Below are 16,145 nucleotides of genomic sequence, written 5' to 3' on the forward strand. Positions count from 1 at the left end.
GCGCGACGTGAAGGTCCCAGCAGGAGTGTCAGCTGGATGTGTGATGATGCGTCTATTTATGGGGCAGGTTGGACCTGCACGCTCGTATGCTCGCTGAACTCTGCTAGGAAGGAAAGACAGAAACACCTTTAGTGTCTCTGTGCATCCGTCAGTTGGGAGAAGCCGGATAAGAGGCACCCCCTTTTTAACTAACGGACTGCGGAGTCGGGCTGCATTGGATTTGGATTTCGAGAACAGGAGAATTAATGGAACAGAACCAGGTTACAAAAGGATAAGCGCTCGGGGTTTGGTGACAGGTAAAAATAGCCGCTTGACGGCTGGGAGGGGGCGGTAGGCTGAAGTGTTATAAAGATGTGTACAATTAACCCGAGCAATTTAAATAATTAATTTCAGGGAAAATAATTAATTTCGGTATTAAAATCTGCTCGTGTCAGTTTTTTATTAAGTGGAGTCAGTTAGACCTGGCAACTGGGAGATGATTTTTTAATTTTCAGACAATTTCCAGTGTTTTGATTGGCTGTCCAGGAGACAGCAGATGAGTGTGCCACAATTATTGATGGGATGAGTGTGCGTTTTATCAATGGATCAATACCAGTTGATTGTTGTTGATGACTACCAGTTGTGATGTGATGTGTTGTGATTTAATGTGTAATATTTTTGCATGGAAAAATATTATTGAGAGATTTAAATATGGTGGTGAAATAATGCAAGTGTATATGAGAAATATGTGCTTCAGACTTAGGTTGCAGGAATGAGACGACATTGCAGGAATGGCAGTGATGCAGGATCATGTTTACAAATGCTTGTGTTTACAAATAAAAAGAAGATGTTTACGATGCAGGGATGTATGGGGCAGGATGGAGAAGATGCGGTGAGTTTCTCCTATGGCAGGTATGGTGAGAGATGGTGATTAATGAGTCAATGATTGGCAGATCATGCATTGTTAGATGCGAGGAATGATTATGCAAAACAGAGTGGCACTTGACTTACTTTTAGCGGTAAGGGGGGGGGGATTCCGAAATTGCTGAAGATAGATGTGGCATTTAGATTCCAGACACGACGCAGGGAGTGCAGCCAAAAATAGCCAACCATCTAAGAGATGAAGGAAATAAATGCCAATTCGGAGAATTGGGAGCCAGGATAGTTCATGGGCCTCCTCATATCGATCATCATTGTCATTGGGGGGAGGCGGGGGGGTTGGGAAGTGTTGATCCATGTGTGTCAGTAAGTTTGCAATCATAGATGCACGAGAGTGACCTTCGACCAGATACCAGTGGTGGCTGCAGATCCGGGTCCAGTCTGGTAGGGCCCATCGCTCGTTCAAGCGTCAGTGGACTTAGCAGACCTCCACGAACACCGTTGTGATCATCCTTGAGTCGTAAGAGCACTCCGATGCCCAATACAGCCAGGCCGACTACTTCAAGATAAGTCTTCATTGGCATGTCCCCTAGCTCCTTTGGGGCTCCTATTGCTGCTGACAACCCTATGACTTGTGAAGGCCTTAGCATCAGAATGACTTCCGCAAAAGGTCCTCAAAGGCAGTACATTGACAAGTCATATTTTATGGTTCAGTTGAGGAGTAAAATGGCTGAGCTTGCTGCCGGAAACAGCAATCTGCAGAGATTGGTGGAAGCTTTTGACCAAGATAACAGAGCGTACCATGCATACAATGAAAGAAATCAAGGACTTGCCGGGTGAGCTGACTGTTTACAATTGGCTTGTTGACAAACTGAAGGTGAATGCGGATATAGAGGAAATCACACAGGATTACGAGGTGATGAAAGTCCATAATGATTGCAAGGCTGAGGACCTGGATGCTTCATTTAGAGGAGGGCACAAGAAGGAGATGGAAGCATACATAAAGCGTCAGCAGCAGGTCACCAATGGCTTGGGCTGGACCTTGCCACATGACGAGCAGGAGTGGTACTATGAGTTGAAGTCCAGAAATAAACAGCCACAGCAGGAGCACCAGAACATGCAGCATGACTTAGATGCCTCGACTAAGGACAACTTGCAAAGCGAGCTGGTAAACTCCCGCATAAAGCAGGAAACGGTTGCACTGTACAACCCCTGTACGAGAACTCCATTCACCCCCGTACGAGAGCCGCCATCTCCCTATCTACAAACCCTCTACCCCTTAAACCCTACCCCCTGCCCTGTGATTGAATCTTGCAGAGCTGGCACGACGACCCGAATCAAAGAGTTAACTTCACAAACCATGCGCGGACTAAGAACCACTCTGGAGCAAGCTGAAGATTTCGACTCGGGCGGGCGTGAGTGGAAATGATGGCGTAGTGTTGAACTCTAAACCCAGTACCCCATGCGCGTTTCGGAAGAGCGAACATGAAGATTGCCCCTTGCATGAGCCGGAGGATTGCCCCCTTGATTGCCAAAAGGAGCGGAAAACGTCAAGAAGAGTGCTTTGTCTTAACAATGATGTCAATGGTAAAAACGGTACTTCAATATGCTGCACTACCTTGTTCAACCAAGAGCTTTATTAACACCTCGCTTCAACTGAAAATAAAGGCAAAATGAATGCCTGCTGCTAACCTGAGATTTGCTTTGAAAGGCCCATCCTAAGTAATGGGTTTCTGATCGCTTTTTGCGTTTGATTTTGTATGGGAGGCTTCGGCCCACATTGTATTTAATTTCAAATGACTTTATTCTTCAATGCTTGTAATCTTTTTACATAGCCTCAAAATCATATAGGGAGGTCAATATTTACTCAATCATTTATCTATATCTCTCTCTTTATTCCTCTCTAGGTCTAAACGATTATAAGGGGTAAGGGACTCCTAAGAGGTACTTGACTACCATCTGGGATTTATCACCCAACCTTCATGGGGAGGACTTGACCCACCCGAATGCAGCTAGCGTGTCTTCCATTTGTCAAGAAATTTCGCGCACCCCTTCAATACTTCATGCACCCTAAGACAATATCACAGATAGTAAGCAAATACTTCTATGAAAATCCCTAGTGGGACAAAGCGTGATAAAGAAATATCTTTCTTTCCTTTTTCTTTCTTTCCTAAAAGATATTTGACTATCAAAGAGGCGACTGAAGGGGATTTCATTGACCCCTCACACTGATGGGGCCAGATTGTGTCACACTGTGCCCTATTTGACTGGAGTCAGAATGTGTGGCTCTGGTTATGTTTAAAACAGCATTGCATTGATTTAACCTCGCCTCGTCAACTATATACTGTTTCTCTCTGCGAGACAGCAATCCGTATCGGTTGAAGGAATGAACACAATGCATGTTGACAGTTATACCGACCTTGGGCAAAGTATATTAACGCCAGTGTGACTTGGTGGCTCCCTAATATGCGAGAGTCGTGGGGACTCAGCAATCTTCCTTGCATGTAAGCCTTATCTTGAATAAATTATCTTGTACATTGTCCGGAGTTCTAAAAGTGCTTTCCAAGGTAATGGGTAAAGGTAAAATCCACGACACGGACACTGAACGTGCCTGTTGATACCCCTCGGGGGAATCTAAACAAAATTAAAAGTCATCTTAAGTTGGTTCACACTGAAAAGGGAAGTCGGACTATGTGCATCGTGATGACATGTAATGCATTATGAAATCAGGTATTTCAGCGAGCTTTTGGCAAGAGGATATTTGATGTTTTCTTTCAATAATCAATTTAAAAACGATGATTGTGATTTTGAGGCCAATCATTCGGAGATGGAGTATTATTAATATTATTAATATATGAAGTAGGTATTATTAATTTGATGATTACGAGGTTGTGTGATGAAGTAGGTATAATTAATTTGATGATTACGAGGTTGTGTGGTAAAGTAGGTATTATGAATTTGGTGATTACGAGGTTGTGTGGTGAAGTAGGTATAATTAATTTGATGATTACGAGGTTGTGTGATGAAGTAGGTATAATAAATTTGAAGATTACGAGGTTGTGTGATGACGTAGGTATAATTAATTTGATGATTACGAGGTTGTGTGGTGAAGTAGGTATAATTAATTTGATGATTACGAGGTTGTGTGATGAAGTAGGTATAATTAATTTGATGATTATGAGGTTGTGTGGTGAAGTAGGTATTATTAATTTGGTGATTACGACGTTGTGAGATGAAGTGGGTGTTATTAATTTGATGATTACGATGTGTGATGAAGTAGGTATTAATAATTTGATGATTACAATGTGTGATGAAGTCGGTATCATTAATTTGATGATTATGAGATTGTGTGGTGAAGTAAGTACAGAAGACACCGTTTAATAAAACCACGGTTAATAAAACCAATCGCTTTTTAGGACCACTTTGACCTGGTCCGGACTGTGCCCTATGACCTCATCCTTCCAAACAGGTAATTTATACAAACAACATTATTTATGAAGCACAACGAGGTACTTGAAAGGTAAAACGAGTACAGTGAACACGGTTTACCTGTGGATATCACATCCTCCAGCTCGTCGTCAGCATCAAACATGGATTCTTCGATTTCAAAGCAAGGTACAGGCATCTCCAGATTTTTGCTCTCCGTTTCCACGTCTGATCGTTCAACGGAGCTGCTCTCGTATTCAGAGGAGGAATCTGAAGATGACGACGACGACGACGATGACCCAGAGCGGCTGCGAGATGACAGTTTGCTCTTCCCCTCGGAGTAAGAAGTCTGAGTCACAGATTCTGAATCGGAAGATTCTGATTCGGAACCAGAATCCTCGGAGGAATCACAACGAGAAGCTGACTTTGAGGGAACTTCACTGGCCGTTTGGGCTGTTCACCAGAAAATAAAACAAGTCAAAGAGTTGGAAGGAAAAAGAAAACATACACTATTTCAATGAGAACTCATATGAAGAACAAACAAACTGTACTGTTGTACTCATTATTTTACAACTTATAGATACAAGTTATTTTGGGTTTCTCAGCCTCACAAAAGGCCTCAAGTGATAATGTCATTGTGGAAATCATTCAATGATAAAAACGAAACAATTGGTGACAAAAACATTAACCGTTTATTAACATTTCAAAAGAGAACTGTGTAATTAAATGAAAACGTTCAATGGAAGAGACAGTGTAATTAAATAAACTAGTGAGGTACCCGTGCTGCGCACCGGTGGGAGGCCAGAAGCAAACAGACAATGCAGAAATTGGGAATGCTAAAGCATGAAACCAATAAATTCCACATGACTGTAGCACCTTCAGTCGCACATCAGACATGGACAGCAAGTTTGTGAAGCACGGAATTGCATCATTCACTTGAACTCGATATCTCTTTTTTCATTCCAAACAGCATAACTCCAATCACAAATTAAATAACATTAATATAAAAAAACAAGACGACATCATGCGGAGCATGATACTTGCAAAATGCCCCCCCCCCCCCCCCCCACCCCCTCCCCAAGAAAAAAATTCCATTGATACAGCAAATTGTCCATTTCATCAAGATTAAAATTGACAACCTTGATCAAGCTCGGGTCAATAGGAAGAAAAGTGACGATTTTTCAGATGAAAAATGATGATTTTGGAAGGTTGACCTTGAGTTGACCTTTGACCTTTTGAACTCAAAAATAGTATGTTTCCCAATTTAGTGACTCGATATGCAAATGCTGTTCAATATTCAAGTCAATCGGTTGAGAATTGACGGCTTTTTAGATGAAAATTTATGATATTTAAAATGTGACCTTGAGTTGACCTTTGACCTTTTGACCTCAAAAATTGTATGTTTCCCAATTTAGTGACTCGATATGCAAATGCTGTTCAATTTTCAAGTCAATCGGTTGAGAATTGACGGCTTTTTAGATGAAAATTGATGATTTTTTAAAATTGACCTTGAGTTGACCTTTGACCTCAAAAATAGTATGTTTCCCAATTTAGTGACTCGATATGCAAATGCTGTTCAATTGTCAAGTCAATCGGTTGAGAATTGACAGCTTTTTAGACGAAAATAGATTATTTTTAAAAATTGACTTTGAGTTGATCTTTGACCTTTTGACCTCAAAAACAGTTCATTTCCCAATTTAGTGACAATATACAAATGCTATTCAATTTTCAAGTCAATCGGATTTAAAATGGCGATTTTAGAAATTTAACCTCAAGATGACCTTTGACATTTGACCTCAAAATCAAAAGGCTTCTCAATTGGGACGACCTATACAACTTGGTGAAGTTTCGTGACGATCGCTTTTGAATTGTGACCTGTAGGCCGGTGACAAACAGACAGACAAACAGACAGACAGACAGACAGAACCACAAACGCAACTGACCAATATACTTGAAAAATCTTCGATTTTGCAAGTAATAAACTTTTAACAACATTCGTGACATAAACAAATATTTAAATCCTGATGTGAAGTTCCGTACGGTTGGGTGAACACAATTACGAATTCAAAATCGTAATTGTATTCACTCAATTCCAATCATCAATTGATACTTTAACAAAACGATTAACATGATTAACGTTTAACGATTTAACATTACGATTGAATGACGGTTGTATTGGGATATTATCAAATCCGCGCATTGCCGTCATCTGTCCACTTCTGCATTCACGGCAGGTTCATAATTCTCATCAAAATCTAAACAGTATTTGTAGAATTTCAATAAAAGCCACATTACTGTTCATATCGGTAAATATTATTCCATTGTGTGAGGAAAAACTGGAAAATTGGAAAATTGGAAAAATAGGAAAAATTTGAAAAACAATATAGCCTATTTTACTCCAGGGGGTCCCAGGATTACCCACCCAAAATATCGTTGCGATCGGTTCAGCCGTTTTTGCGGTACCTTCGAACGGACGGATGGACGGACATTTGTTGAATTATAGTAAGATAAGACTTAAATAAATAAGACCATAGTAAGATGTAAATGAACAATGAAATCCATTCAACTGTTATGTTGATTTAATGCAATGATGTACTTCGTATTTAGTCTACAAGTATTATTCATCATTTACAGTAAAATGCGACACCAACAGTGGAACATACCATCCGATACTTCTTGTTGTGAAGGCTTTTCCTCTTCTACCTCAGTTATATTCTCATCCTCCTCGTCTGCTCGCTCAGACAAATCCCTTCTCATGTCAGAAGTTTCCCATTCTTTTTCTGTTTCTTTCATTTCATCTTCAATTGCTTCTTCTTCTCCATCGTCGTTTTCACCATCATTCTCTTCCTTCTGATGTGTAAAAAAGAAGAAGAATGAAGCAGATAGGTCAACATCATTTTGTCTGTAGCACGTGGCTACTGTTTTGCGTCATTACTGGAGGTGCAGGTGTGCCATTGACGCAGTATCCCCTGTAGGTTGCATCATTAGTTTATAATTGTTCATGGTGTAGGCGATAGCTCGCCGACTTTTCATCAGGACGCATTGAGATCTTTAACGACCACCAAGGAATGTTGGTAAACGAGATGTCTGTTTAATGTCCCATGGATGTCCCAAGGAGATGTCTCCACAACACTAGAAATTGTTTTATACCCTTCCCCAGATCGATGCCTCCTCACAATTATTCTATCTCGGAGTTCTATGGACAGTCCCTTGAAATTCATGGTGGAGTTTCTGCTCTGACATCCACTGTCAACTGTGGGACCTTATATAGAAAGGTGGGTTTCTTTCTGAATCATGTCCATTCAAATGAATTGGACACAGGTGGATTCCAATCAAGTTGTGGAGACATCTCAGGGATGATCAAAGGAAATTGGATGCACCTGAGCTCAATTTGGAATATCGTAGAGAAGGGGTTCAATACTTATTGACTCAAGACATTTCAGCTTTTCATTTTTAGTTGTTTTGTAAAACTTTCTAAAGAAAAATAATCCACTTTGACATTATGGGATACTATGTGCAGATCAGAGACCAAAAAAAAAAATCTCAATTTAACCTATTTTAAATTCAGGTTGTAACAACAAAATGTGAAAAAGTCAAGGGGTGTGAATACTTTCTGAAGGCAGCATACATTAGAAGAGCTGATGCAAAAACAGAAACTGTCATACTTTGGACTCATCATGGGTGCAGAAAACGAAGGTCTGGAGAAATCAAACCAATCTGGGTATGGTTGATGAAAGAAGAGGAAGAGGTAGATCTTGTATGTGCTGGATGGATGGGATAAAAGCTGCAACCAAGCTCACTCTGCCAGAGCTTCAGGAAGCAGTGCAGGATGTTGATGTTTGGAGATACCTGATCATGAATATCACCAGAAGTCGGCCACTGGTTATAATAATTATGGTTATAACAACTTTTACTTCCGGTAGATGTGCAGACCAGCAACGTTTAGCCAATACATCGCCCATGTGTAATTATTGTAATGAAATAAAGGCGAAGATCCAATGTAATTCCCTCTTTAGTGGTGAGATTTGCCTATAAAAAGGATGGTCTGAGAGCGATGGGATTGCTCTTCTTACATCTGACTGGAGTTGAGTTGGTGAGTTAAAATGATACATCTTTTATGGCTTGCCAGAGATAGGGTTGTATACTATGGAAGACTTCTAATTTGTGATTATCCTTTTGTTGAAGATAATGTGGAGATTTCGATTTCAATAAAGCTCTATATCTTGGAAGAGGTTGTGATTAAATTTCATCACATTTTATTGAAATTGACTCCTTCACTTGAATTCCATGGACAAGATACTGAGATTCAAGGAGTTCTGCGGGGACCCTCAAGCGACAGATGCCACGAGCCAATGGAGTCACTGGCATCGTGCTTTGGAGAATTATATCGCTACCGTGCCAGGTATTACTGAGGAGCAGAAACTTTTGGTACTCACCTGTCACGTGTCCAATACCGTGTTCGACTATATCGCGCACTGTGAGACTTATGCGACCTCTGTGGATGCACTGCAAGAAATATACGTAAGACCTCGGAGTGCCATTTATGCGAGACATATGCTTGCTACACGACGACAAGACCCCTCAGAGCCTCTAGAACAGCTTCTTCAGGAATTGCGAAGACTTGGCAAGGACTGTATGGTGGAGACTCGGACGGCCGCTGAGATAACTGATGATTTAATGTGGGATGCCTTTGTGACTGGCCTCTCTTCACCCACAATATGGCTGAGACTACTCGAGAATGCAGCCATGACCCTCCAGGAGGCTTACGACCAAGCCCGCGTCCTGCAGCTCACGCAGACTCACTCGGAAGCGTATGGGCGCCCGTACATAATGGCTGGAGCCACCACGGAGACTCGTGTGGAGCTGGCTCCTATTGCTGAACGACCTCCTGTGGGCGCTGCGGCTGCTCCGGGACCGACCGACACTCCGCCGGTGCTGGAAGAGGATGGCCCGAGTACTACGGCGGCTACTTCCCCTACTGAGAACACAAAGTGTAACTTCAGTGGGAATAGTCGGCACTCATGTGCTCTATGCCCCGCTCGGGAAGCGACATGTCAAACTTGTGGCAAACGAGGACACTTTGCAAAACGACACTTTGCGAAAGTTTGTCGCTCGATGAAAACCAGCACTTCGCGTGCTTCCCGCTCCGCGGAGCCAGCGCTGGCCCCTCACAGTCTTGCTAGTGCGGTGCTTCCGGTACTCATTGAGGGGAAATCTGCGGATGCGCTGATAGACATGGGCAGTAGCGCGAGCTATATTAATCAAGCTCTGGTACAGTGGAACGGTTGGACGATCAGCCAAGCTGCTCGACGGATTTATATGGCTTCAGATTTATATGCACATCTCTCTGACCATTCTCAGAGAGCCTCCTCAGCGTCGACGAGTCTGGCATTTCACTCAGGCCAACTGGCACGGTCTTCAAGCAGCCATCAATCACCAGGACTGGTCTCCCATCTCTACCGCCTCTGACATCAACTCATTCTGGGAATTCTTCCAAAGTAAATTGCTCCCTCTCATGCACAGATTTATCCCATCTCGCCTTCAGTTGTCATACACGTCCTCCCATCCAGAGCACACGGAATCTTGTGGTGAGGCAGTTGCCCAGAAACAACTTGCCTTCACCTCCTGGAAAGCAAATCCAACGGAAGGAAATCTCATTTCCTTTCACAAAGCCCGAAACAAGTGTGTGTCCACCCTCAGGAGAGCCAGGAAATAATATCTCTCCACTCTCAAGACCAAACTCTCAAACCTGTCTCCCTCTTCCAAATCCTGGTGGCATCTGGTCAAATCCGTTTCTGGTGTTTGTTCCCCCTCCATCCCCTCCCTTACCTCAATCGGCTACACAGCTGACTCCGCACGTGAAAAAGCTGAATGCCTCAACTCTGTGTTTGCTTCTAAATCTTGTGTCCCAAACCCATCCCTCTCTGTAACCACCATACCCAGTTGTACCCACCTGTACCTGGACTCTGTGTCCTTTCCTCCTGACAAGGTGGAAAAGTTTCTGTCAACCCTTGACTCTGATTCTGCAACTGGACCTGACGGCATCAGCCCACTTGTCCTAAAATCCTGCTACCCACTCTTTCACTCCCTCTCTCTGTTCTCTTCGCCCTCTCTTTTGCTCAAGGTCATCCTGCCATCAGCTTGTAAATCAGCCTACATCACCGCTTTACAGAAAAAGGTGCAAAAACAGATCCTTGCAACTACAGACCAATCAGCCTGCTCCTAATTATAAGCAAAGTCATGGAATCCATCATTGCTTCGGATATCAAATCTTTCCTCTTCTCAACGGCTTGATCTCTGATCATCAATTTGGTTTCAGACCAGGTCACTCGACTCTGGACATGCTGCTGCTGCTGTCTCAACAATGGATGGAGGTCCTCAATGCCAAACAGGAAATTAGAGTTGTCTCCCTTGACATATCAGGTGCCTTCGATACGGTCTGGCACCCCGCTCTGCTCACCAAACTCTCCTCCTATGGTATCCATGGAAACCTCCACGCTTGGCTTGCGGACTTCCTCTCTAGTCATAGTCAACGTTTGGCCCTGAATGGGTTTCTCTCATCTCCCATTCCTGTTCAGGCTGGAGTTCCCCAAGGCAGTGTTCTGGGCCCTGTGCTTTTTCTGGTCTTCATCAATGATCTCTCTGACTCTCTTGAAAATCCTCTCTATCTCTTTGCTGATGACTCCACTCTCTGCCACGCCATTCCTCATCCCTTAGATCGGCAGTCTGCAGCCTCCTCACGCTCTGCAGACCTGGACAAAATCACAGACTGGTCAAACAAGTGGAACATGTCTTTCAATCCTGACAAATATCACACTCTTACGATGTCTCTCCGAAAAGACCGACTGGACAACCCTCCCATCCACTTTCTGAATAATCCTCTCCAAGAAGTTCTGTCACTCAAGCTTTTGGGTCTCTCTATCTGCCATGATCTTTCCTGGGAAAACCACATTTCAAATCTGGCCTCCAAAGCCAGTCGCCGACTGGGCATCATCCGTCGTGCGAAGTCCTTCCTTGGCACACCTGAGCTCCTCACCACATACAAGGCTTTCATCCGCAGCTCAATGAAATACTGTTCTCCCCTCTGGGCTGGTGCTCCTGCCTCACACCTAGCTCGGCTTCACGCTGTTGAAACCAAAGCTTTCAGAATCATTGGAATCTCCCACGATGAAGCTAACTCCGAGGGCCTTTCACTTACTCACCGCAGGCAGGTTGGTGGGCTTTTTGTCTTCTACCGACTCCTCTCCGGCCTTTCTCCCCCAGCTCTCTCTAGGCTCTGTCCCCCAAATATTCCTGCAGGTCGCACAAGATCTGCCTGCAACCCTCTTATGGTTAAACTGCCAAAATCAAGACTCTCTGCTCACCTTCACTCCTTCATTCCTCTTTTCTCCTGCCTCTGGAACAAACTCCCTTCAATCCCACTCCTCCCTCCAGGTCATTAAAACAGCTGTTCACCATCATCTCTTATCTTCCCCCATCCAAAACCTTGATCTTTTCTACCCCCGCTAATTTCACCCCAGATTCACTTCTTTGAAATACCAACTTCCTTCCTGGAAGTCCTTGCAGTGTCCTTGTGTTTTATACTTCTCCCACCCCTTCCCCCCCTTCACACGCCTCCTCCCCCCAAGCCCTCCCACAGATCTCCCAATGTCCCTGCTCTGAAATGTTTGTGTGCTTCCCGTTCTCTCCCCATCTTGTCTACCGCTACCCTTATTATCTGTTTTGTGTGTCTGTTTTTTTTTGTGTGTGATAAATGTTCGCTCTTTCACGAGCCTCGATCCTGTATACATTTTTTTTTAAAGAAAAAAGAAGCTGTCCTGTGGATGCGCACCAAGGGAGTGTGCATAGTTAATATGGTTGTCAATTATGTCGTGTATCCTGATGTGAAACTTATGGTCATGCCTAATCTATGCTCCGATGTGCTCCTCGGACAGGATTTTTTTGCATCGACATGGCCGATTGGAGATGCAATTCGGAGGAGGGGAGAACACTCTCTCTCTGTCTGCGGGCTCGCTGAAATGGCTATCGATCCACTTGCTTTGTTTCCCAGTTTGACTGCCAATTGCAAACCGCAAACCATGAAGTCTAGAAGATACTCGCGCGCTGACACACAGTTCATTGCTGATGAAACTAAGCGATTGCTGCGGGAGGGGATTATAGAGCCGAGTAGCTCTTTGTGGAGAGCCCTGGTGCTTGTGGTTCATACGGCTAATCATCGGAAGCATATGGTAGTGGACTATTCTCAAACTATTAATAGATTCACACAGCTGGACGCTTATCCACTTCCCCAAATGGATGATATGGTGCGCGAGGTGGCTAAATATCGCGTATTCAGTACTTTGGATCTTAGGAGTACGTATCATCAGATTCCAATACGTGAGTCTGACAGGCCCTATACGGGGTCAAATCTGGCCAAAGGCTATATCAATTTTGTCACATTCCTTTCGGCGTAACAAACGGCTTATCTTGCTTTCAGCGTGCCATTGATGACATTATTGCTAAATAGCACTTGAAAGACATTTTTGTGTATGTCGATAATGTGACGGTTTGCGGCCACAATCAGGAGGACCATGATGCTAACTTGCGACGTTTCTTGTGGGTAGTACAACAGTATAATTTGACCTTCAACGAGGACAAGTGTAAATATGCGGCCAAGACGCTAGACCTTCTCGGTTACACGGTGACCGGGGGCAAGATAAAGCCGGATGCTGAGCGACTTTGACCCTTGCTCGACATGGCGGCTCCATGTGATCATGCGTCTTTACGCCACGCCTTGGGCTTATTTGCCCAATACTCTCGGTGGGTGCAAAGCTACTCCGAGAAGATCCACCCTCTTGTGGATTGTAAGGCTTTTCCTCTAACGATGAGTGCCAAGGCCGCCTTTCAACAGCTGAAGGAAGACATAGCAGGTGCCTGCGTGACCTCCATTGACGAGACAATACCATTCCTGGTCGAGACAGACGCCTCATATTGCGCTATCGCAGCGACGCTCACTCAGGTGGGGAAACCGGTGGCCTTCTTCTCACGCACTTTGACGGAGAGTGAACGAAGGCATTCCGCTATCGAGAAAGAGGCGTACGCTATCGTTGAAGCAGTCAGGCGATGGCGACATTTTCTCTTTGGCAAACAATTTCAACTCATTACCAATCAACAGTCCGTGGCCTTTATGTATGACAATCGGCATGCACAATGCATTAAAATGAAAAGATATCGAGATGGAGGATAGAATTGGCAGATTATTGTTTTAAGATAATCTATCGCCCGGGATGCAATAACCTGGCAGCCGATGCGCTGTCTTGACCTGTGCGGGCATGACGTCCGACGATCTGCGAGTCATTCACGAATCTCTATGTCATCCTGGAGTGACGCGTCTCGCCCATTTTGTTCGTTGTCGTAACTTGCCTTTCTCGGTGGAGGATGTCCGACGCTTGTGCCGTTCATGTTCTGTGTGTGCAGAAGTAAAGCCACGTTTTTATAAACTGCCTATGGGGACTTTGATTCAAGCTGTGCGTCCTTGGGAGAGGTTGGGTATTGATTTTAAGGGGCCTCTCAGACCTTTCTACTAGAACGTGGCATCGCTGCCAGTCGGACGACTCCGTATAACCCCCGAGGGTACGGCAAGGTCGAGCGATTTAATGGAATTGTCTGGAAGGCTGTGGAAATGGATTTGAAGACTCGGAGGTTAGCACCTCATCAGTGGAGTCTGGTTTTACCCGAAGCGTTACATGCTATGCGTATCCTCCTTTCCACCAACACCAACAAAACTACGCACGACAGAATGTTTCGTTATCAAAGACGCAGCGCGATTGGTCAATCTTTGCCAGGCTGGCTCTCCGAACCAGGGCCCACTTTCTTGAAACGCATGGTACGACACAACAAGTATGAACCACTGGTAGATCGGGTACAGGTGCTGGAAGCTAACCCGGAATATGCCCATATTCTGATGGCGGACGGGCGGGTGGCGACCGTTTTGGTGTGACATCTAGCTCTCTGTGGAGAGGGTCCATGTCCAGGTACGAGCGATGGCAATGTGGCGTGACCGGATAAAGCTTATCGAGCCCGAGCCGCCAGCATTGGGGCCGGCTGCAGTGTCTCCTTCTTGTTATTCTTTTTCGGGTCCGGCGTTGCCCGATGGGGTTCCAATTCGAGTAGAACCGCCGGGGCCTGGGCTTAGAGCAGATACTCCTATTCCGGTATTGCCCAACATTGCTGATTCTGAAACCGGTTCTGACAGTTATCACACGCGAGCCGGCCATGAGAGTTGAAGGCCGGTTTGATTGGGATGGTAGGTTGCTTTCTCCTCAGCTAGTGAACGTTGGATTATTTGCTGTGATTTATATTCTGTAGTTTCATATCATATCAATGCCAGCTTGCTGGAAATTTTATTGGAGGGAGAATGTAATGAAATAAAGGTGAATATCCGATGTAATTCCCTCTCGAGTGGTGAGATAAGAGCGCGGGGATAAGAGCGAGAGCGAGAGCGAAGAAGGATGGTCTGAGAGCGAGGGGATTGCTCGCTCTTCTTACAGGTGACTGGACGTGAGTTGGTGAGTTAAAATGATGCATCTTTTACGGATTGCTTGAGATAGGGTTGTATACTATGAAAGACTTCTAATGTGTGATGATCCTTTTGTTGTCGATGATGTGGAGATTTCGATTTCAATAAAGCTCTATATCTTGGAAGAGGTTGTGATTAAATTTCATCACAATTATGTCCAATTTTCTCCAAATTTCCTTCAGGTGAGTATTCAACAATGCTTGCAACCATTAGGAATGTGATAATGTGTCGAAAAAAGATCATAATTGGGCTGCAAGGGTGTCCGGGTCAATATCGCACATCACACTTGAAGCTGTGCCCAGGAGAAATCACATATGAGGCCACAATAAACAATTCATATGCAGTCCACAAAAAGGGTGATGCCTAGAAAAATGGGACAGGCAATGGGAAACATCATTCATGCATTACAGCTCATTTAAGCACCTTTATTAGCTAAATATCATTGCAGCAGAGCTTTCGGCTGAATTAGAGGCCTTTATATTTCAAACAATGTTTTTAAGGCAGAAATTTAAACGATGGATTCACATGATACTACGGCCTGACTCACTCGATATAGTATGCAAACCCAGGTAAAACATCCCATAGCAAATCAACAGCACAAATTCCATAAAAATCCCAGAGGAAATTGGGGACCAGTAGGATCTACTGGATTCAATAAGGAAAGTGAAATACTGGACCAGCATAAGATACCAATAAAAAAAACAGTAGGTCAATGGGCGGACCAATAGAATGCCGATATACAAAATAACAGGATTAAAAATAACTAATTGACATATGTGGGAAAATTACATGCCGAGACTGGGAATTGAACCCAGGTCCTTCTGGTGAACCGTACCAGGGCTCTGCTATCTGAGATATCTGACTCCTGGATGGCAAACAACTTGCATTCACATGTACAACAAAGACTGTACAAGGAAACCTTGTTATAAAGAGCATGGCTATAACTCAATTATATATGGAAGTGTGTTGTGCTTGTTTGTTTTGCATTTGTTTATAACAACAAGTACAAAAAGTTTTAATGAAAACAAAAGCCGCGTCGATGTTACACAATGCCTAAATGCAGCTGTGCCTATAACGTCGATGTTATAGGCACAGGACATTCCTATTGATTCGATTACTTGATGTTATTTTTGTGCAAAGTGAAAATATATCTCGGCAATTTCCCATGTGTGGCGACGAATTTTTAATATATCTCGGCATTTTCCCGTCTGTTATTTCAGGCGGTGTATGACTGACCATGCCGCGATTTTTAAAAAAAATATCTCGGCAATTTCCCGTGTGTGGCGACACGTGAACGAAGCTA

The 16,145-nt window shown here is 43.9% G+C and overlaps 1 protein-coding gene across 1 annotated transcript in view; it reads right to left on the reverse strand.

The window, feature by feature from the left end:
• Window positions 1-16,145, reverse strand: part of LOC137429544 (histone-lysine N-methyltransferase SETD1B) — a 237,926-nt gene that overhangs the window by 63,481 nt on the left and 158,300 nt on the right. The window contains exons 13-14 of the mRNA XM_078779562.1: window positions 6,948-7,134; window positions 4,408-4,737 (exon numbers count right to left, since the gene is read on the reverse strand). Coding sequence (XP_078635688.1) covers window positions 4,408-4,737; window positions 6,948-7,134 — 517 coding nt within the window. The remainder of the gene's footprint in view (window positions 1-4,407; window positions 4,738-6,947; window positions 7,135-16,145) is intronic.

The sequence above is a fragment of the Myxine glutinosa genome, chromosome 6 (assembly GCF_964187855.1).
Source record: "Myxine glutinosa chromosome 6, kmMyxGlut1.1, whole genome shotgun sequence".
Taxonomy (NCBI): Eukaryota; Metazoa; Chordata; class Myxini; order Myxiniformes; family Myxinidae; genus Myxine; species Myxine glutinosa.